At 36.2% G+C, this 24,189-nt stretch overlaps 3 protein-coding genes across 5 annotated transcripts; all 3 read left to right on the top strand.

Annotated features, from left to right (window-relative positions):
• Window positions 1-843: 843 nt before the first annotated feature.
• On the top strand, window positions 844-5,892 carry LOC128203776 (uncharacterized protein K02A2.6-like). Of its 2 annotated transcripts, none has more exons than XM_052905316.1 (2): window positions 844-914; window positions 1,125-5,892. In XM_052905316.1, exon 2 carries the CDS (start codon window positions 1,248-1,250, stop codon window positions 5,280-5,282), a length of 4,035 nt encoding a protein of 1,344 aa, XP_052761276.1. In that variant the 5' UTR covers window positions 844-914; window positions 1,125-1,247; the 3' UTR covers window positions 5,283-5,892. The 2 variants fall into 2 exon arrangements, with proteins under 2 accessions (XP_052761276.1, XP_052761277.1); XM_052905317.1 differs by having other exon boundaries at window positions 849-914; window positions 1,359-5,892.
• Window positions 5,893-7,329: 1,437 nt separating this feature from the next.
• On the top strand, window positions 7,330-21,204 carry LOC128202689 (N-lysine methyltransferase KMT5A-like). Of its 2 annotated transcripts, XM_052903743.1 has the most exons (6): window positions 7,330-7,461; window positions 10,007-10,183; window positions 15,546-15,699; window positions 16,120-16,236; window positions 17,247-17,310; window positions 20,982-21,204. In XM_052903743.1, the coding sequence occupies exons 2-6, from the start codon at window positions 10,081-10,083 to the stop codon at window positions 21,057-21,059; spliced, it is 516 nt and encodes a 171-aa protein (XP_052759703.1). In that variant the 5' UTR covers window positions 7,330-7,461; window positions 10,007-10,080; the 3' UTR covers window positions 21,060-21,204. The 2 variants fall into 2 exon arrangements, with proteins under 2 accessions (XP_052759703.1, XP_052759702.1); XM_052903742.1 differs by lacking the exons at window positions 7,330-7,461; window positions 10,007-10,183 and adding an exon at window positions 10,719-10,936.
• Window positions 21,061-23,263, top strand: LOC128246183 (dentin sialophosphoprotein-like). The gene is made up of 2 exons (XM_052964373.1): window positions 21,061-21,073; window positions 21,192-23,263. The coding sequence occupies exons 1-2, from the start codon at window positions 21,061-21,063 to the stop codon at window positions 23,261-23,263; spliced, it is 2,085 nt and encodes a 694-aa protein (XP_052820333.1).
• The last annotated feature ends 926 nt before the right edge of the window (window positions 23,264-24,189 follow it).

Here is a 24,189-nt window from a genome sequence, read left to right as displayed (position 1 = left end):
TTCAGTTGATGTATTTTTTCAAGTTTTGCATGGGGTATACGTATACTTACGAACACAATATTTTTTACTGTGAAAAAACAACAAAGCTTTAAAAATGAATAATAAGAGTGTGTGTTTTGTTCAAATGCAAACCCAATAAATCTGACATTTTAAAATCAATATCCATACGCTTAGTAAAGCATATAATTCGACCTATGAGACGGCCAGATTCATATATAATGTAATATAGGTTACATTTTCATTCCAAACAGTTGGTTTTTCATTTACAATTTTCATTAACATCTGTCATATGTCTAAAAAAATAATGTAACTCATTAAAAACAACATGATTATTTTTGTTTAAGAAAAAGTAAATAATATGTTTTACTAAATTAAGTACTCTGTAATTACGTCTAACACTTGATATTTATTCCCGTCTTTATGGGCAAAATTAAGTACATTCTTCCAAATCTTGACCCAAACTACAGCAACTCCCTAGATATGATAACATGATTAAACACATGGTCAGATTCTCGGTCAATTAGGGGTTAACGTGTAGCTGAAATTGACTCTCGTGTAGAAATGAAAAGTGGAAAAATTTGCTGGTATTTCTTGGCATGTTGTGCTCGAGTGATCTAAAAAAGTCAAATTACCCTTGTCATGCCTACAGCCTTTTTAGCTCTCAGAGTCAGTGTTGTAATATCTAAATAATCATACATCAAATTGATGATTATATGTGTAACTATGATTCACAGCCTATAAATAGGTATACGCTGGGATACCAAGATGGTTTTTCACAAAGCTTAATAATAGAAAGGCTGGTTTCCTACTACATGACCTCTAAACGCCAGCTCCACCACTTTACGGTGATGCAAAGAAAAAGAGCTGTCGACACTTCCGTAGTGGAGCTGTGCCCTATATTTACATAAACAAACGTGAGTATTGTTGCATTCTTAATCTTAATGTATCTAAGGGACACAATTCTTTATATACTACAGCATATTTCTCTATTGTAGTTATTCATACTGAATACTATGTTTCATATATAGCTATGCCTGTAGTATTGTATTTCACTTGATGCTTGGGTATGAATGAATAAACATGTAACTCCATTTGAGATCTTATGAATCTAACCCATTCCGCAGGTTGTTGTAAGAACTAAACCAACAACGCAACATGGTGTCAGAAGTTGGTGAACTGATTCTTATGGATTAAATTGAAATTAAATGGAATAATTAAATTGTAATTGTGAAGCTCATTCTAACAAAATGGCAAGCTTTAACAATATGCAAGGACAAACACCCAAAATGGACTGGGACAGCAGAGATTTGTCACAGTCATTCAAGTCGTTCAAGTCACATTCCGACTTTATGTTTAAGGGTCCTCTAAAGGAACAATCACAAGAAGTGAAGTGTCATTACCTAATGCTGTGGGTTGGAGAAAAAGGTCGTTCCATTTTTAGCACTTGGAGACCAACAGACGATCAACAAAAAGATCTTACATACTTCTACAACCAGTTCGAGAACTATTGTAAACCAAAATCAAACCGTATATATTCAAGATACATTTTCAAAATGAAAATACAAAAAGATGGCGAATCGTTTGAACAGTTTGTTACGGACTTGAGATTACTCATCAAAGAATGTGACTATCCAGAGGACATTCTTGATGACATGATCCGGGATCACATTGTATTTGGCGTTCGATCTGTGAAACTCCGCGAAAAGTTCATAAGCGAAGGGAACGGTTTAACGTTACAGAAATCTTTGGACATTGCTAGAACGTATGAACTTACAAAATCACACATTCAACAAATGGACAACAATAAAAGTGTAAATGCCGTTACACCAAGGACATATCACCACCCAGAGGCAAAGAGGAATCCAAAACAAAGGTCGAGAGGCAAACTGAAGTATGCTAACGCTGGCACGAAGAAGGCTATGTGTTCAAACTGTGGATCAAAACACGAGACCAAGGACATATGCCCAGCAAGAGGGAAAGACTGTAACTACTGTGGGAAAAGAAATCACTTTGTTAGTGTATGCTACAAAAAGCAAAAGGAACAGAACAAATCACGAGTGCATGAGGTAAATGATTTTTCTTCCTCAGATCTAAGTGACAACTGTGATGGTTATTTTGTTAATACTGTTACTCATGACAAACACAAAAATCAAGCTTTTCTCAATATTTCAGTTGGTAACAACAGCACACAATTCAAATTCAAGATTGATTCTGGTGCACAAGTTAATATCATACCATACCACATGTACAAATCACTTGGTAGCAAAATTCAGTTGAAACACACAAACAGCAAATTGACAGCTTACAATGGCACACCACTCAAAGTACACGGTGTAGTTAGTCTTCAATGCTTGTACAATGGTAAAATTTCAAGAAACGATTTTTACATTGTAGATACACCCTCATGTCCAATTTTAGGTCTTGACACTTGCCTTGCAATGAATCTACTCAAATTTGTATCAGCAGTAGAACCTGACGTTTCTTACACAAAAGACCAAGTTATTTCAAAATACCATGATGTGTTTACTGGTCTGGGAACACTTCCAGGTGAATGTGACATACATATAAAATCGGATGCAATACCTGTAGTACACCCTCCAAGACGTGTACCTATTGCAATTAAGGACAGACTAAAAACAGAATTAGACAGAATGGTTAAAGACAAAGTCATTGTCAAAGTGACAGAACCGTCTGTATGGGTCAACAGTATGGTAACTGTTGAAAAACCCAATGGCTCTTTAAGGGTATGCCTAGACCCTAAAGACCTGAATGAGGCAATAGTGAGACCACACTATCCATCTAGATCAATAGATGATATTTTGCCTGACTTGACAGGTGCAACCGTATTTTCCAAATTTGACGCGAGAACCGGTTATTGGTCTGTTAAACTGAACAAGAAATCATCATTTCTGACAGTTTTCAATACTCCATTTGGCAGATATAGGTATCTGAGACTTCCCTATGGTGTAAATTGTGCTCAAGACGTCTTCGTCCAGAAAATGGAGTCTTGTCTTGAAGGTTTGAATGGCGTCAAGGTCATTGTTGACGATATTGTTTGTTATGGCAAAGACAAACAAGAACATGACAGAAACTTGGACAAACTTATGGAAAGATGTCAACAAAAAGGTCTCAAACTCAATGCTGACAAAACCGAGATTGGTAAGTCAGAAATACCTTTCTTTGGACATTTACTGACGTCAGACGGACTGAAAATTGATCCTTCAAAGGTAAGAGCTGTCCAGGAAATGCCGTCTCCTAAGTCAAAGTCTGAGCTAGAGACTATATTAGGAATGGTGAATTATCTGCAACGATTTGCACCAAATCTTGCAGAAATGACTAGTCTGTTACGACAGTTGTTGAAGAAAGACAGTATTTTCCGGTGGGACCCGGAACATGAAACTGCCTTGAACAAAATAAAAAGGGTAATAACTCAAAACCCAGGTCAGGTACTCTCGTACTTTGATCCAAACATTGAAGTTGTGCTGCAAGTAGACGCATCACAAAATGGACTTGGTTGTGTTTTGCTTCAAAACGACAAACCAGTTTTCTTTGCTTCGAAAGCATTGACGTCTGCAGAAAGAAACTATGCCCAGATTACAAAAGAGCTCTATGCTGTATTGTATGGCATGACCAAGTTTCATCAAATGACATATGGACGACATGTTGTAGTCCAAAGTGATCACAAGCCACTTGTGAGTATAACACGCAAAAGTTTGCATGTTGCTCCGCCAAGATTGCAAAAGATGATTTTGCAATTACAGAAATACGATTATGAAATTGTTCATGTACCTGGAAAGGACATTCCAGTAGCTGACACACTAAGTCGCAACTATTTGCAAGATGAACAGATTGATGTATGTAAAGACATAGATGTTCATGTACATTCTGTCATGGAAAACATTGCTATGAGTGATCAGAAAATGACCCTGATCAAAAGCAAAATTGAGACTGATCAAGAGATGCAGACTCTGAAACACACAATATTAACAGGTTGGCCTGATAAGAGACAGAACTGTCCAAATAGTATTTTACAATATTGGAATTTCAGAGACGAACTAACAGTCATTGACGATTTTTTGTTGAAAGGAAACAATGTCATAATTCCCAAAGATTTGAGACATATGATGCTGGACAAAGTTCATGATTCACACTTAGGCATAGAGAAATGTACTCAGCGTGCAAGAAGTGTAATGTTTTGGCCCAATATGACCAAAGACATAAAGAACAAAGTACTCAATTGTCCCATATGTCTTGAACACAGAAACTCCAATGTCAAGGAACCAATGATTCCTAATCAGATTCCCAGCAGGCCATGGGAAGTTGTGGCTACTGATATTTTTCACTGGAATGACAGTAACTACATTGTTGTAGTTGATCTGTATAGCAGATATTTTGAATGCGGGTTACTCAGAAATATGAGAACTGACACGGTTATTCACAAATTGAAGGGCTATTTTGCTACACATGGAATACCCTCAAAAGTCATTAGTGACAATGCAGGACAATATTGTAGTCAGGAATTTGACAAATTTGTTAGAGAATGGGATTTTGAACATGTTACGTCATCGCCGTTACACTCACAAGGCAACGGTGTTGCTGAAAGATGTATTCAAACAATCAAAAAGATTTTCACAAAATCTCTACAAGATAACAAAGACCCGTATCTTGCAGTTCTCGAATACAGAAATGCACCGCTTTCATGTGGCAAATCACCAGTCCAATTACTAATGAGTAGGGAGACTAGGTCTATTTTGCCAGTAACACGCAAACACCTTGAGCCGAAAGTTCAAAATAGGCAAGAAATCAAAAGCAAAATGTCAAAATCAAAAATCAAATCAAAGACATGGTTTGATAAATCTGCCAAGCCACTCACACAATTGTCACAAGGAGAAACAATTAGAATCAAACAAGGTAAACGCTGGAAACAGGCAATTGTTAGGAAACAAGTGCATGACAGATCATACATTGTTGAAACTAATGATGGTGGTGTCTATAGACGAAACAGAAATCATTTGTTAAAGACAAATGAAAAACCATTTCAAATCATAGATACACATCCATGCAATGGCAACGACATTCGTCTAACTGATCAATCACAAAATGACAGTGACAGAAACATACAAAATCAATCAGAGCGAAACTTTTCTCATGATAACACTCAGTCGCAACAACAACAACCATCAGCACCAACTAATGTTGCTGGCAATACTGATCAAAACTCTAACAAGTACGTCACTAGATCAGGAAGACAGGTCAAAGTACCTCAAAGGTTGGATCTTTGAACTGATTTATGATGTGTTTTGTGTTATGTTGTATATATATTTGTGATACTTCAATATATTTCAAATGTAAAACTTTTCTTCAATATTCTGTGCTGTGAAGGAAATTCATAATCGCCTATATCCTGTAACCGTGTGAAAGTGATATTTGTGGACAATATTTCTACAATGTTAATTGGATATATCAACAGCTATCTGCGGTATGAAAACAATACACTTTCAGATGACATTTCTGGGAGGATTCAAGTGTCCTTATCTGAACTGTTAACATTTAGTTAGAAGATATTCTCATTAATTTCCAGATACACTCTGCTGGAACAATTAATCTGTCAAGAAGATTTTCTGCTCAGCTGAAAATAATGATAACGCTAGGGTGTTGACCAAATTACTTTAGATTAAATGTGTTCTTCATAAATTTACTAATTCTTTTTAAAAGAAGAGAGATGTTGCATTCTTAATCTTAATGTATCTAAGGGACACAATTCTTTATATACTACAGCATATTTCTCTATTGTAGTTATTCATACTGAATACTATGTTTCATATATAGCTATGCCTGTAGTATTGTATTTCACTTGATGCTTGGGTATGAATGAATAAACATGTAACTCCATTTGAGATCTTATGAATCTAACCCATTCCGCAGGTTGTTGTAAGAACTAAACCAACAACGCAACAAGTATGATTTATATTTCATTTGATAATTTCATTTAGCGGACATATTTCGAAAATCGGAGAATGTGGTACCGTGTAAGAACACTTCTACTGTAGGCTGATTACTATTTCGTTGCAATATTGTGCAAACTGTGGTGTCAGGAGCTTTTCTCCCGAATCGAACTGGTGCATATTTTGTGATCTGATTGCATAGCAAGTACATTTCGATGCTAACACACCCCGTAAGAACATTCTCACGCATGCAAACATAACTGTTATGTATAGTACTTATGCCGGAACACAACAAAACTGATAAGCACTTCTTAAAAAAGAAAAATGCACATATTTATAAAAGTGGTGGCGCTGTTGCCCTAGTGGTGGCGCTATCGAGTATGTTTTGCGCTTGAAGTAATATAAAATGTAAACGCTTTTGGAATGAATACAAAAGTTGCTATGTTTATTATTCATTGAACATCATGCTGGTTATTCATACTACTTGCGGAAACAAAACTCTACGCGAACTACCTTAACCTTCCTGAAAACTATTTCGAAAATAAATGGCTAGGTGCTGTTAATTTTACCATATAACTATAAGTATCTATCATGTGGGTCCGGTTATGAGAGAGGTATTCTTGCATACCGGACGTGTGTTCCCGGTCATTTGACCAGTGCTGGAAAAACGCATCTTACACCACCATGTAAGATGAGTTATGCGCCACAAAGCGCTATTTCTTATTTCTTTTATTGTATGGTTTATGAAAAGTACATTATTTCATTTCAATAAAGCGCAATCAATTATAAGTATGCAATCAATTTAAATAGATAATGAATAATCGTAATAACGCGATTTAAATAGTTACTATTTGACATCAATAGTGATTTAAAATTACTGCGCTTTATGACGTCAGTAAACAAAGTTTCACGCGCTTTTTGGTAAAATGTATAAAAGTGCGTTTTTTACCTCAATTCTTCCACAAGTTGATAACTTTAGATATGCAAGAAAAAATTCAATCATGTTTTTCCGGTACGGAAAGAAAAATCGGTCCTTCGGTCACGCTACGTGGCCGGTAACTCGGTAAACCTCTTTACCGGATTACGCGCGTGCACTCGGGTCGGATTTTCTATCCGTACCGGACACACATGATAGATACTTATATCTATATGGTAAAATTAACAGCACCTAGCCGTTTGTTTTCGAAATAGTTTTCAGTAAGGTTAAGGTAAGTTTACTTCCGTGTAATAGAAAAAAAAAACAAGTTATGCATGAAAAAAAGAAAGTAAGTAAATTATTATAAAACTTGGTGTAGATCGATATTACCACTACATGTAGCATCTTATAATTCAGTAACCATATTATTTCGTCGGCTATTTCAAGGTAAGAAAGAACACTGCTTAGGGGGTCGATTTTTTGTAACGAGCGCTACCAGTCACATTGATCATCAGAGTTACTTCCCCTGATAAATCGAGAAATTATTTTTTTCTGTATTTTCTTCCCTACTTTGCTTCTATAGAGGATTAAATTTGCGAGGTATGGCCACGAGTATCTTAAGAACATGTTTGAGTATTTTGATTACCAATGCACGTGTCCATAACTGTGATTTAAATGTAATCGTATTTCTAATTTGTTTCGGACACGGAGCAATTCGGATAACACTTGATGTTAAAATTGTTAAGTAAATCTAAAAGACACTATTTGCTATTGGTGGACTGTAACAGGGAAAACCCACATAACAATTTGTCAGTAATACCTGTGACAACCAGACATCAGTCCAAATAATTGTATGTTGACTGCCTTTTTTTTACGATTTTTGATATGGCAAATCCTTCACATATTTGTTTTGTACCAAAAGCGGCTAGTTATTCCGATCAGGATTCCGGGATAAAGCATATTGCGTCTATAAAATATTATATAAACTAGAAAAATTACGAGATAATGTTATTTAACATTAGTTCCGTAAATAAAAAAAATAATATTCAACAAATAATAATGAGTTTGATGGGTTTTCTTCATTCCATTCTGTCATAAATTATGAAATATACTTAAAAGTCACCTGCAAGGCTGCAGTTAACAGTTTTAAAACAATCGGAACAATTCGGCCATGGCTGAGTTGTAGTCCAAATAATTGTATGTTGACAATATTTTTTTACGATTTTTGATATGGCAAATCCTTCACATACAAATTGTTTTGTACCAAAAGTGGGTAGTAATACCGATCGGGATTCCGGGTTAAAGCATATTGAGTCTATAAAATATCATAAAAACAAGAAATATTACAAGATAATGTTATTTTATATTAGTTCCGTACACCACAACATAAACATCCAATGAGTACTATGAGTTTGATGGGTTTTTCTTCGTTTCATTCTGTCAAAGCATAATGATATATACATGCAAGGCTGTAGTTCACAATTTTACATCAATCGGAACACTTTGGCCATGGTGCATGTATTTACGTGGTCTATCTCGAAGCTTGTCACAGGTGGCCGAGTTATTATGATAGTGTCGATTTGTTCTGCTTGGCAAAATTGTTGTCTGTGTCAGTCAAGATTTGTTTTATTGGAAAGCTTTGCACTTAATATAGATATAAACTTTTATTATCCAGTTCAAACATAAAATACTTCACTAAATACAATTTCAATATATTTTCAAACCCCCTGGATTTTGCACAAACCCGTTAAGACTTAAGGGATTGGAAGAATTCCGTATAACAAGTCTATTATTTTAGACTAAACCAGACCTCTGCTAAGAAAGCCTTTATCAGTTGAGCAAGCCTTGCATGAAATGTCAAAAAGTATCGGTATTGGTAGTAACAGGCATAGGCTAACTGGTTGAATGCCAGAATCTGAACATTTTTAAGACTATTGTCTTAAAGTTGCACTCTTACTCCCAGATAGGATTTACCACAATTAATAATAATGTTTTAATATTTAAAAAAGATGAATAAATGTCGACAACAATGGTTCTAATAAAGGATACCGAGTTTAATTTGAAGGAAATGAGCATAAAACATGGTATTCCTACCTTATGAGACTATAGTAGGCCACAATAAATCTTTTAGCATTCACCAATCATTTAATATTTTTGCGCTTTCTGCTATTAAACACACGGTTATAATCTTGTTATCAGTAATTAATATGTTCCATAAATGCATTATTCAGTTAGCAGTTAAAGGTTTATCAGTCAAAATTGGTGTTTGTTATACATGTGTATGTATTGATTTTGAATAAGAGTGTCACTTTAAAGAGTTTTGTCAGGAAATTACAACCTCCGGAAGTGTCCGATATTGCTTACACAACCTGTTAATACTTGCCCCTCGAAATCACATGTATATGAAATCATGATTAATACCAATATAGTTTAAATTTAACAATTACCTATGGAGTTAAGAGTTTGTTTCTCAAAAGTTTAATGCTGTTTTTCAAACACAGAATTCACAAAAGAAGTGAAGTGAAGTGAGATTTCTTATTATAAAAATGTTGAATGTAGGTCAACATAACGTTGAAGCGTTATTCCTGTATGATTGACCATGTATAAGGTCATGATGACTCATCTTATCCAGTGCTCCAGCCAGGTTTTGAAAAGGGCAAGGTGATACATCAGAAAGGGCACTTTAGATGCACATTGAATGAGCCTTAAATTGCGGCACTTGCATGGGCCAATGTTCAATTTTTATTTAATATGTGCTGTATCTATTTTAAATACTAAATAGTTTGTTATGAATATCTTAGCTGTTTTCTTACTTCAGTGTCAAAATTATGTACATTTATTTGTTTATACCGATTTCTGAAAACTTACTTTGTCAAACAAAAGGGCATAGCAGGGTGTAGTAAAAAGGCAGCAGAGTGCTGCAAAAGGGCAGCGGGGGTCCCTCATCCTGCTATTTAGACCGAGCCGGAGCGCTTATATCCTGTAAAAGTTTACAACTTTTGCAAAGACCATTCTCATTCATCAGAGGTTTGATAAATAAATGATAAATCTTAAGCATAAAGCATTTCTCGATTTATCACTCTGTTGTACGAGATTGGCAAAGACTGACTAAGATGGATTTTTATTTCAAATGTTTTTCTTTCAGGTTGCCTAACTTCCCAGTAGTTTTATTGCAATCAATGCAGTGGTTCTTCCTATCACACTGGCTAAAGAGAATGCATGTTGGAGGACACACAGCGACCCAGTGAGCAGAAGGGTTCGGTGCAGAGAGTTGGAGAATTCATGTTGAGGCAGGCAAAGGTGTTTTTTGAATCGTTCAGAGGTGAACATATTTTTTTTATATATTTAGGTGTACAATTGATAAACTGGTAAAAGGCTCTCCCAACAGCACTTTGTTTCTGAAAACAAAGTCCGGGTAGACATGGCTTGATGTGGGGATTCTACTAGAAGTCACTTGGTGAGAGGTCTGGGTTGTATTGTGGATGTTGTAAAACTTCAAGACTGTACTGCAGTCATCGGCATTAGTCTTTTTGGATGAATATAAGCCCGAATTCATATATATATAGTTTTGTATGACCGTGCATGTGGGTGGATCAATGGTAATTTAACCCACGTAACGGGCAGATGAATGGGAAGTGGGCAGATGGGAATCTGCCCATATATACGGTGGTCTAATTTGAATGCAAATGACTTGTTGCGTAAAATTTTGAGTAAAGCGGGTCTGCCCACTTTCACTCTGCTGGAGTTGTGGGATGAAAATAACGTGTACTAGTTGCTTCCCTTAGTCTTGGTTGCGCGATAGATTCACAACTGGATCACCTCGGCGATTATGGATAGGCGATTTCTATTTCCGAAGTTGTCGGAAATCACCGAGTAGTTACGCTTCACTGCGCATGTCTTTTCCAAGTACTTCCGTATTATTTTCTGGAGCAGCGTGTACTAAGTATTCGTGTACTACGGTAAACTGGCATCATGCGACCTACTGCACGGCTTAAACCAATAGACAAGGCGCTCTATTTTATCAAGTTGGACAAAGACCAAGATGGTTATACAGTGAAAGATTTCGGCTTCAAAGGTAAAGTTATTGTAGGCTGTGTGAGCCGGGCGGGATCTGGTCATCGTAGCCTCGCCATCTCGCATTAGGGCCTGTTTTGAGGCATGTCATCTCGTACCGTAGTCGAAATAAGTCGCTTTGATGTTACTGTCTGTTTTAAGGCAAAAATAAAGGAGATCGTATTCAAAACGGGGCTGAATATTTAGTAATTTACCAGTAGGCGAGTAGTTCTCGGACACTAGTAGTTCTCGGACACTCACGATTTTCGCCTCATTTTGGAAGTTACATATCAAGCACCTGATTTCAATCAATCAGGTGTTTGAAAAGTTTCAGCAGGTACCAAATATTTTCATTAGGTAAGGATTATAAGACGTTAAATTCCAAAAGTTTCCAGTTGTTTACAAAATCACATTTTACCTCCGCTGGGAATCACAATTTTAGTGCGCATGCTCAAAAAGCACAACTTAAAATACGGGCAACAGTTAGGTTAAACTATTAGTTCGGTACTGGTATACTTCCTTTTTTGACGCAGACGACATTCTGCATTTACGAAAATATTCTAGTCTAAAATAATAGACGTGTTATACGGGATTCTTCCAATCCCTAACGTCTAAACGGGAATGTGCAAAAAACAGGGGTGTTTTAAAAATATTGAAATTGTTTTAAATGAAATATTTTATGGTTGAAATTGATCATAAAGAGTTATATTCATATTTCACCATGTAAGTGAAAGGTTATTTTGCACTAAACAAATATTTAATGCATTAAAACAAGTTGTTTACCTTTCCAATAAAATGAAAGTTGACTGACACAGACAACAATTATGCGAAGGGGAACAACTCGATACAATCGTAATAACTCGGCCTCCTCCAACAAAGCTTCGAGATAGACCTCGTTATACAATCGTAACAACTCGGCCATGGCCGAAATGTTCCGAGCGATTTAAAACTGTGCCCTAGAGCCTTGCAGGTGCCCTTCATGTATATATTTTTGTGATATTTTATAGACGCTATATGCTTTAACCCGGAATCCTGATCGGAACAACTACCCACTTTTGATACTTTAGTAACCAATTTGTTCGTGAAGGATTTGCCATATCAAAAATCTAAAAAAGATCTGTCAACATACAATTATTTGGACTAGAAAATATTCATGTTAAGTCAGGAGTTTACATTACACATATGTGCTAAAAATAGAAATCATTTATTTCAGTTTTATGAGCTTCATGGTCTATGTATATAATTATGTACAATTAGATTGGTTTTTAATGAAAAATAATAAGACATATATTACTTACTGGTTTGAAAATTCCACTTTTAAATATTTTAAATAAAAAAATCACTTCAGCACATGTTTCCCGGTTTTGTTGATCATCTAAGGGAGTGTCCGAGAACTTCTTCTGTCAAACTAAAATTTAGCCCCTTTTGAGCACCACATTCGGAGCCTATGAGAATGGACTTAAATTGTTCAATTACACTTGATTTTGCATTATTTCAACAGAAGAAGAGCTGAAGTTTGTTATAAACATTGGAATATCATATATCTTTTAAAATAAGAATACTTGATCCATAAAACCTCTAAAAGTGTCCGAGAACTACTCGCCTACTGGTACACTCTTGTTCATTATGCACCAGTCATTTGTAACCACGGCCCTCCCAGGTCCGGGGAATAGCGGGGACTTTGACTTTCGGTTCAGTAAATCCCTGGCAAAATCTCCGTCCTGCGGGGACGATATGCCAGTAAACCCCCGCCAAATGCCCCCTAACAAGGGAACCCTAGATAATGCCAATTCCCCGCTATAATTGGCGTGAAGACAAAACTGCAGTTACAGGCACTGCTGGGCCACCTGGAAGGTAAAAACACGGCCCATTTCCCTGGCTATCTCCGGACCTGGGGGGCCATGGTTACAATTGACTGGTGCATTACCAAAACTGGCCTGCACATGGTTTTATTTGGTGTACTGTATATTTGTGAATTACGACACCAATAAATGTTTAAAACTCAAAAATGATTATACTGTAGTAATACTACTAGTAGTACTAGTAGTATACTGACAGTATATTCAAAATACACTTACAAGGTTCCCAGGTCCAAAAATGGCAGTTTTCAACATGACTAAGTTGGCTTTTTCTTAAGAACACATTCCGTTAAAGCTGCACTCTCACAGATTGAACGTTTTGACCACGTTTTTATTTTTTGTCTTGGAATGAGCCAATTTTTGCGAAAATCCATGGATACCAGTTATATAAGACTGCTGACAGAAAATCAGATTGCAGATTTTTATATTTAAGTTCAAAAATTGATGTTTTATGCATTTTTCTTAAACCGTTAGTAACATTAATTTTCGAATGGAAATATAAAATATGATCTGAATTTTTGTCAGCAATCTAATACATGTATCATTGGTTTGTAGATATTTTCGTAAAAATTTGCTCTTTTCAAGACAAAAAGTAATATAAGTGTATATAAGACTGCTGACAAAAAATTATATCGAGGATTTTTATATTTAAGTTCAAAAATTGATTAATCCATTAACAGCACTCAATTTTCACTGATTTGTGTCGAGGAAAACTGAACAACTTTGCCCTAAGCTAATAGCGAGGTTTGCTTAATCTGCTGCCAATAAAATAGCTTATTCAGTGATATAAACACAAAAATACATGTATCTTGACAATAAACTGGTCAGAGCTTAAATTATTTTTTACACAATTTTTGTGAAAGAAATGTTTTTGAAATGTATACCTTGGTTTTGGTTACTGATATGATAAATATGTATTTGCTGAATAAAATGTGTATTGTCAAATTAGTTGACTCTTTAATTTGGTAAGTAATAATTTGTGATTAAAAAAGTGGCTGTAATGTTAGATTTGGCAGGTAGCTATGACAACAATTATAGGCAGATTGAAGTATAGCTTCCCATATAGTTTATAGCTTTCACACAATTACTAAACCTATATATTCCAAACAGCCATTATGGGAAGACTGAATCTGCCCACTTAACAGGGCTTGAATTTAGAAAAAAAATGTACTAGCAAATTTTTGTGAGTGCAAAATCTGAAGTTGTCTCACAAAAGTTTTGTTCACCCCTTATTTTGTTAGGTAATATGTATGATCAAAACAACAACAATGATTTCTATGTCATAATAATTCACCTTCTAAATTAGATACATGTATTGAGGAAGTTTGATATGCAGCCGCACAAAATGTCTTGCAGACGTTTCCAGCGTAGTCTGTATTGATGGTTAATTTCATGTGGACTTTTTCTCCCGTTAAGTTAGTTTATATGGACAGATTATTTAATTTAGGCTTTTATGTCTGATTAATTTAATCATCGCCATCCGAAGTTTTCCATTTCAAATATTGATGCGTGAACAAACCGTTTATGGGCATATCATGATAGTGGACTGCACCTCAACATTGGAAATATATGAGCCAAATACTGCCACCTAAAGTCTGAACACAAAAAAATGTCTACTGAGTGCGCTTAATGCAACACGCTTAGGTAAATATCATAATTTTATGTGTATTACGAGAAATAAAGTAGGAAAAGTGAAGGTTGCTATAAATTGAGGGCTTTCAGTCGCAAAATTTTGCTCAAAAAAGTACCTTTAAACCCAATTTCCAATTATCACTTGCATTTTGTGAGTGTACTAGTGCTGAATTCATAACTTTGAGACAAACCATGAATGCCTATTACAGACAACCTCATGGGCAGAAAAATCTGCCCTCTGAAGTAAAATTATCCTTGGTATACACATATATGTATACATTTTCTAGACTCAAACAACATCTTCATTACAGGAAACCATTAGGCCATTACGCATAGTACATTGTATGTTATGATTAATAAATTCATAATTAAATTGATAAGGTACATGTAATTGCATAAGGTTCCTCTCCATCAACCCCCTCTTCTTTAATGACATCTCAGTCATTTTTTGTTTAATTAAAAGCTTGGAAACAGGTACATTAGATTTAAATAGTAATGATTTTCAGATTGATATTTGTATGTATGTCAAGTTCTGACGACTATATCTCCACCTGTGAAGTGTTTCAACAATAACAACACTGTTGTTCCTGAATGTGACTTTTTTTTAAGAAAAAAATACCATTTTTCCCTTTTTAAAAGAGAGTTTGATGATAGCATAGCAGTTAGTTATCACCTTGTGGGCAGAATATATCTGCCCACTAAAGTAGCGTTCTCAAAGGATTTGATAAGAACAGAAAGCTCAATTGTTTCCTGAAATGTAGATTCAGGGTGTGTCTGGAAGAAATATCTACTTCAGTAGTATCTTTTTACTGTATGTTATGGAGTTTATGCATTCTGAGTTAAAAGTCAACTTATAATACAGCTCTTGTTTGTTTGGCCCTTTTCTCATCAGAATTGTGAGTGATTTGTATGAGTATAACCATAGTTATCTCATATTCCATTACAATGCAGAATAGCACAGTTGGTTAAAGCTGTCATTTTTTCATATCGCTCCTTGAAGTTTAATTTTTTTTAAACTTATCATCAAAAAATCACCTTTTTTATTACACTGTTTATGTTTTATTCAATTAACATGCCTTAGAACTGTGCATTTTTATCATACAGTATCTTTAAAGTTATCTAATATATTATCATTTTCAGGACGAGGTATAAAGACCATAGTAGACAGGAAAAATGGAGATTTCCTTCTCCACTACACAGGTGAACTTATAACAGGTGAAGAAGGTGATAGAAGGGAAGCAAAAAACTCAACAGGCTTCCGTTTCTTTTTCATATCCAAAGGCAAGCAGTTATGGTAAGTCTGACAAAATTTTGTATTGTGATTTCAGATTTTGTCATACATTTGGTGTTTATCTGGGCTTAAGTGGTCATACATAATATTAATAGCTATGTGTTCATAATAGAGATTGGTACCACGGAAAAAATACCACGGTACACTGCGTGTTTTGTGCAACACCATGGTTCGAACCTCTGTTTTTGTGCATAATATATGATAAGGCTATTGTTAACTTACTAAATCTACTAGTTTTGTATTCCTTCAATCGGTTTAATGTAATACATTTTGTATCTATAGCATTGCTTCTTCTAAAATTAAACAAGTTATAACTCATAGATTATAGTGCTCCAAATATGCCGCCTATCTGTGTTAAATACATTATGTAGTATGATATCGCAGAAGGTGTCCAGTTTCAGTGAGAAAAATATTTGTTTGTAGCGTAGATGCTTCTGAAGAAAGTGGAAGACTTGGAAGACTGGTAAACCATGGTCATAAAAAAGAACTGAATGCTGTGATGAAGGAAGTTAGTGGGCAGTTGATCCTGTTTGCACAAAGGTATTTCTGATGTATTAAGTTAATGCCGAGTACACCTTGATCTCAGCAAAAAAGTCAAAAGAATATGGATGAACAATTATATAGAAATAAACTTAAACAAAACACGCACGCACTATTTGCAGGCGTATTTTGGGGACCTTTCAGAACATAAGACCTAGAAATTTAATAAGGCTTAATGTACGATAAACAATACATATATTTCAGTCAGTAACACACTATTTTCAACTTGTCAGTGTTTAAAAGAGAAAAGTTAGAGATATTGTCATAGCCTTTTTGCTATAATTGGCACTGTGACAGCTCTCTTGTCGGAATGCAAAATCTTATCAGCCATAACTTTTAATGCCCCCACTTTGTATGACTGTATGTCCCAAAAGTTTGTCTGTCATACTCCTCATTCTTGTGTTGAAGGGTTTGCCTCAAACTTTCACTGACGAACCATCTTCCTTCGTAAATATCTGTTACACCTTTTCTTGGAGCTATTGACCTTTTTTCACCATCAAATTTAATACCTTAAAGGGACTGAACACCAAAAAAAGTTTTTTTTTCTGTAACAAATCTCAGGACAATTATCTAACAGAATGTGTTACGCTTTAATATCATAATTGTAAAAAAAGTAACCAAAACGTAAAAAAAAATGTGTCAGAGACCGGGTTCGAACCCGTGTCGCCAAAATTGCTGTCCAGCATCGTATCCACTGAGCTACGACAACTTACTCTAATTGGGTGACATAATTAAGCTATACACCTACCTCAGTAATATCACGTGATAACACCGACTAGCCAATCACGGATAAGAAATGAATTCTACCTTGTAGACATACAGTAATCTTTTTAAATGGAAAAATACGAATTAACTGCTAAACTTAAATAAATTGTAAACTATGTGGTACTTCAGTTCTTAGTTTCAATGCATTGTACACATCGATGCCAAGTTTATGTCAGTTTTCGACAATTTTCTCTTTTTGTGCTATTTTATCATATGGAGTACAGCCCCTTTAATGTGTTTTTCAGGGACATCTGTGCAGGTGAAGAGCTACTTTACGATTATGGATTAAAGGAATACCCCTGGACACAGGTGAGTGCTAGCTCAGGATTAACTTGTTTGCAAAGACCGGATATTCATGTATTTGAAAGACACCTTGATATTTGAACACAAACTAATGATTCCAATTTTTACAAATTACCATAATTTTGCAATTTAAGTAAAATTTTGTAACTCTGTATCTAACATTTAGCTAATGGTTCAGTTAGTTTACTCATCTGATTCATAGGCATCAATCAACTAGCTATTATAAGGACCCTGCAAATCTAAACTATAAGCAGTAGTAATCAGTATGTTTGTTTGTTCGTCTGCCTGTCTGTACACAAAATTCATGATCTTTCCCAGTACATGAATATGCTGAAATATATATATTATGCCCCCCTTCGAAGAGGAGGGGTATTTTGATTTGCACATGTCAGTCCGTCATAGACCAATGTTTGTCTGAGTGATAACTGAACATTTGCTAGACCTATTTTCAGCAAACTTGACATGAAGGTTGGGCCTGACCAGTAGATGACCCCTATTTATTTTAGGTGTCGTCAGGTCAAAGGTCAAGGTCAGAGTGACCTTTATATGGGAAAAATTGTTAAAGCTAGTCTGAATGATAACTCAACAATTCCTGGACATATGGTCATCAAACTTGCCATGATGTTTGGACCTGACAGAGTCACAGTGACCTTGAACACAAAAATCATGTCTGTGATAGCTCGACAATGCCTGCACCTATGGCCCTCAAACTGGACATATAGATTTGGGGTGACCAGTAGATGACCCCTATTCATATTGAGGTTGAAGGTCATTGTCACAACTCATATTGGTCATTAAAATTACATTATATTTACATATTTCCTGCTGGTTAGAGGATCATGTTTATCTGCAAGATCAGTGATCATTTGAACATGATCAAAAACTGTACCTACTATACCCATACTTTGAATGGTCATAATCTAAAAACTGCCTCAAAGGTATTCAATGTCAATGCCAAATCAGCTGTCATTTTGGTCCATGCATATTCCATTCAATTGTCCAAATATTCTTTACAACATTGCGCTCAGGGGGCATATCGGTTGACAAACATATATCTTGTTTGTAATTGCTACATATATTCTGCATAATAATGAGCAATTGATTGACACTTTACATATCCCTAACAAAAGTAAGTATGCATGCATTTGTTTTATATTTCAGTATCAGCATGAACAGGGTATAAAATTGTGTTTATACTGTTCATTTCATTGTTTGCCAATGAAAAATATTTGTATCCACTTACTTTAAATAAAATCTTACTACGAAAGGTTTAACTTGCTGGAAGCTTGAATGCTTCCTAAAATCATTTAAAGTGAATTGTTATATCATTTCTGTAAACAATAAAAGTTTCACTTAAACACCTTTCTTATAAAAGGATTATTGATATTTAAAGGGTCCCCATGGCCCTCTTGCTCATGCATTTTTTTTTAATGTATGATTGAATCTAGAACATTTTAGAAAGAAATGCTGTAAATTTAAATAAAAAATGTCTGGTATATAGATGTATTCTATGACAGTAGGAACAAATATTTTTCAATCAAAGCAATTTAGCTTGACTGTTAAAATTTAGTTAAGATATATTCCAATCAGCATTTTTGGTTTCAAGATGGCTCGACAACATCTGTTATAGTTTGGTAACTATCAGAGCTCGGCTTTTAAAAAATGCACATTGCTATTGGGGGTGATAAAAGTTAGGTCATAGGGCAGGTTTTACCAAATTGTGTTCAAGTTTTACCTGCAAATAAATGCATCAGATAGTTTCAGAGCTTTTAACAGATGTTCAGGTCATAAAGCAAAGCCAGAAGGTTGTTTTCAATGATTGACTGACTTGTTTGTTCCGGTGTCCCTTTTGTTAGTTTAGTTTGGGACAAACACTGAATTGTTGAGCATTATCTAGTTTTGTTATTAGTTCCAACAATAAGATTACCATTCATACTAGATTAAAGTTTGATTAGGCCTAAAAAAAAAGTACATTTGGTTCGGGTTACCCGACCCTACCTACGGAATAGGCGCCGACCCTACCGTTTTTATAGTCAGTTGGAAAAAAAAAAATGAAAAACTAAAAAAAAATAATAAAAAATTCTCTTTTTTTTGGTGCTTTTCAATATGTAGTTTAAAACCTTAAATGCTTATATAGACGATAACTTTAACACCATTCTCCAATGATGATAATGACGTTCTTATATAAAGTCTAATAAAAAAATAAAAATAAAAAAAGCCTACCTATTTTTGAAGAGGATGTAACCCTAATCAAAAATTATTTTTTTTAGGCCTTAGTGAACTGGCCTCATTACTGAGACCATTTTATTAAGAAAATACTCATTTTTTTTTGGTTTTGAAATCAAGGATTGTCTCAATGTTAAGGTGGTCTAAATGGGGGAACTTAACTGTAATTATTTTCAGATGCCATTGTTTCTATGATTTTTGGAATACAGTTTTGAACTTTTTGTAAGATCTGGAACAGTTTTATCCATCTTAAATCTAACCCATAGTTAGTAGTTGTTCCCCATTGATGCAGTGGTTGGAACTTAGGAGCTCATTCAATAAGCATCTTAGTGAATATTTTCAACTTAGTGAGAATTTTGTAATATTTGACATCGATTATTTTAAATACCCACTACTTTTCATCCGATTTATTCATATAATGCATATATTGTTAAGACCATTTTCTTGCTTATTTTCATACTTTTGGTGTACAAACATTGTTCGTTTTCTTAAAATTCAAATTAGAAAAAAGGCAATTTTTCACTAAGTTGAAAATTGTTACTAAGATGCTTATTGAATACGGCCCCTGTTCGAAAATTAATGTTTTACCGCTTAAACCGTTACTAACGGTTAATGAAAATTGCACAAAACATCAATTTTTGAACTTAAATATAAAAATCTGCGATCTAATTTTTGTCAGCAGTCTTATATAACTGGTTTCCATGGATTTTCGCAAAAATTGGCTCATTCCAAGACAAAAAAAAAGTTGTCAAAACATTCAATCTGTGAAAGTGCAACTTTAACATGAACTTTGACAATTCTGTAATACAAGACTATGCTATACTTAGGGCTGCTGTACCTAAACTTTATTAGAAGTGATCAGAAGTAGGTCCTGTTGAATAATGTATCCTCTCCTTAAAAACTGGAAAGTTGTGTTCTTCACCATTAGAATGTCGACATTGTGTTATGACGTGCACAACATTTGGCTTCTTAGTGCAAAGGTCAAGGTTATTGCCTTTATAATGATTATCAATAAATACAAGGGGTATTTCTCTATGAATTTAGAAATTATGAATGGATTTAAACTAAACTTACACGGATAGTGTTTAAGCCAGAAATGAAAAAGGGGAGGGTGCTTTCTTTAAAGGGAAAAAAATGCGCACAATATTTGCTTTGTATTGTTGAAACACGTCCATGTACCTTATCAAAGTCCATTTTATGGCATGTTCATGCATTCATAGTAAAAATATCCCTATTGAATCCTCATAATTATTCTCCCTTGTTCATTTACACTTTTCTAACCAACTTGGGTTGCTGTCACAGCTGTTTTTTAGCTTGACTATTCGAAGAATAAGGAGGGCTATACTACTTGCCCGGACGTCGGCGTCTTGTTAAAGTTTTAGGGCAAGTCGGGATTTTCACTGTTTTAATGGTCTATTATATAGCTCATCATATTTGTTGTTTGATTTCAGGTCACAGTATCAACAGTGACTCAGATGAGACCAATGTGGAACAATCCTCTCCAGTTACAGCTGTTGAAGACCAACTGACATGTACAGCCAGAGTTGAAAGTCCTTCCTTCCAAGATAACACACCTGATGCGTCTGACACAAACACCGTACATCAGACTTCCAGCACTGAAGGGGACACACTTGAGACCAATGTGGAACAATCCTCTTCAGTTACAGCTGTTGAAGACCAACTGACATGTACAGCCAGAGTTGAAAGTCCTTCCTTCCAAGCTAACTCACCTGATGCGTCTGACACAAACACCGTACATCAGACTTCCAGCACGGATGGTGACACACTTGAGACCAATGTGGAACAATCCTCTTCAGTTACAGCTGTTGAAGACCAACTGACATGTACAGCCAGAGTTGAAAGTCCTTCCTTCCAAGCTAACACACCTGATGCGTCTGACACAAACACCGTACATCAGACTTCCAGCACGGATGGTGACACACTTGAGACCAATGTGGAACAATCCTCTTCAGTTACAGCTGTTGAAGACCAACTGACATGTACAGCCAGAGTTGAAAGTCCTTCCTTCCAAGATAACACACCTGATGCGTCTGACACAAACACCGTACATCAGACTTCCAGCACGGATGGTGACACACTTGAGACCAATGTGGAACAATCCTCTTCAGTTACAGCTGTTGAAGACCAACTGACATGTACAGCCAGAGTTGAAAGTCCTTCCTTCCAAGCTAACACACCTGATGCGTCTGACACAAACACCGTACATCAGACTTCCAGCACGGATGGTGACACACTTGAGACCAATGTGGAACAATCCTCTTCAGTTACAGCTGTTGAAGACCAACTGACATGTACAGCCAGAGTTGAAAGTCCTTCCTTCCAAGCTAACACACCTGATGCGTCTGACACAAACACCGTACATCAGACTTCCAGCACGGATGGTGACACACTTGAGACCAATGTGGAACAATCCTCTCCAGTTACAGCTGTTGAAGACCAACTGACATGTACAGCCAGAGTTGAAAGTCCTTCCTTCCAAGATAACACACCTGATGCGTCTGACACAAACACCGTACATCAGACTTCCAGCACTGAAGGGGACACACTTGAAACCAATGTGGAACAATCCTCTTCAGTTACAGCTGTTGAAGACCAACTGACATGTACAGCCAGAGTTGAAAGTCCTTCCTTCCAAGATAACACACAGGGTACGTCTGACACAAACACCGTACATCAGACTTCCAGCACGGATGGTGACACACTTGAAACCAATGTTGAACAATCCTCTTCAGTTACAGCTGTTGAAGACCAACTGACATGTACAGCCAGAGTTGAAAGTCCTTCCTTCCAAGATAACACACAGGGTACGTCTGACACAAACACCGTACATCAGACTTCCAGCACGGATGGTGACACACTTGAAACCAATGTTGAACAATCCTCTTCAGTTACAGCTGTTGAAGACCAACTGACATGTACAGCCAGAGTTGAAAGTCCTTCCTTCCAAGATAACACACAGGGTACGTCTGACACAAACACCGTACATCAGACTTCCAGCACGGATGGTGACACACTTGAAACCAATGTGGAACAATCCTCTTCAGTTACAGCTGTTGAAGACCAACTGACATGTACAGCCAGAGTTGAAAGTCCTTCCTTCCAAGATAACACACCTGATGCGTCTGACACAAACACCGTACATCAGACTTCCAGCACCGATGGTGACACACTTGAGACCAATGTTGAACAATCCTCTCCAGTTACAGCTGATGAAGACCAACTGACATGTACAGCCAGAGTTGAAAGTCCTTCCTTCCAAGATAACACACAGGGTACGTCTGACACAAACACCGTACATCAGACTTCCAGCACCGATGGTGACACACTTGAGACCAATGTGGAACAATCCTCTCCAGTTACAGCTGTTGAAGACCAACTGACATGTACAGCCAGAGTTAAAAGTCCTTCCTTCCAGGATAACACACCTGATGCGTCTGACACAAACACCGTACATCAGACTTCAAGCACGGATGGTGACACACTTGAAACCAGTGTGGAACAATCCTCTCCAGTTACAGCTGTTGAAGACCAACTGACATGTACAGCCAGAGTTGAAAGTCCTTCCTTCCAAGATAACACACCTGATGCGTCTGACACAAACACCGTACATCAGACTTCCAGCACAAATGGTGACACACTTGAGACCAATGTTGAACAATCCTCTCCAGTTACAGCTGTTGAAGACCAACTGCAGGGTTGCCAGCGGACTTGAAAAGTCAGGGAAATTGGGTATTTTTTCAAGGTCAGGGAATTGTCAGGGAATTTTGAAATTTGGTCAGTGAAAAATGAAAATCCTGAAAAGTCAGGGAAAAGTCAGGGAAAAATTATTTCAAAGGTCGAAAAATATATGCATTGAAGGTCTTTCTTGGCTATGGCAGTCTTTAGGCATTTAATATTTGACTTTATCACTCTCACAGTTAAGCATTAAATTCAAATAACAGTAAACTGTGATATTAAGAAGCATTATATGTTAACTTAGTGATTATAATACTATTCTACAAGGATATTGGTGGGAAGGCTGAATACCAAGAACTTTTCACAGTGGTGAAAGACATGCTTATTCTGTCCCATGGCCAGTCATCTGTTGAGAGGGGGTTCTCTGACAATAAGGAGCTATTGAAAGGGAACATGAATAAGCATACCCTTATTACGTACAGACAGGCTTATGATGGCCTCAAATCCCAGGACAAGCCACTCTCCGAGTGTGTCAGCAAGGAGTTACTTCAGAGCTGTAGGCATGCTTACCATAGGTACAGGACTCATGCACAGGAAACAAAGGTAGAGGATGAAAAGAAGCAGAAAGACAAAGAAAGGGAAGAAACTCAAAGGCAACTGGATGATGCAAAGAAGAAAACGGCAAGTCTGAGGAAGATGGCAGATAAATTGGTTGTTGAAGCTGATGAACTGGCCAAACAAGCTGAAACCAAAAACAATCTGCAGTTACTGGTCAAATCTAATGCCCTGCGGGAAAAGTCCCATGGAAAGAGAAAGGAGATGGAGTGTGAAATTAAGACAGCTGAACATCTAGAGAAGAAACTGAAACAAATGTAATGTTACAGTCATGCCTCTCATTGTATTCTGTATTGGTCTAGCTATTTCTGTGCATGATCACTAGAAGGGCTTTTAATTACTAACAAA

Source organism: Mya arenaria, chromosome 9, assembly GCF_026914265.1.
Source record: "Mya arenaria isolate MELC-2E11 chromosome 9, ASM2691426v1".
Lineage (NCBI taxonomy): Eukaryota > Metazoa > Mollusca > Bivalvia > Myida > Myidae > Mya > Mya arenaria.
The sequence above is the reverse complement of the archived record's forward strand: the minus strand, read 5'-3'. Positions and strand labels throughout refer to the sequence as shown.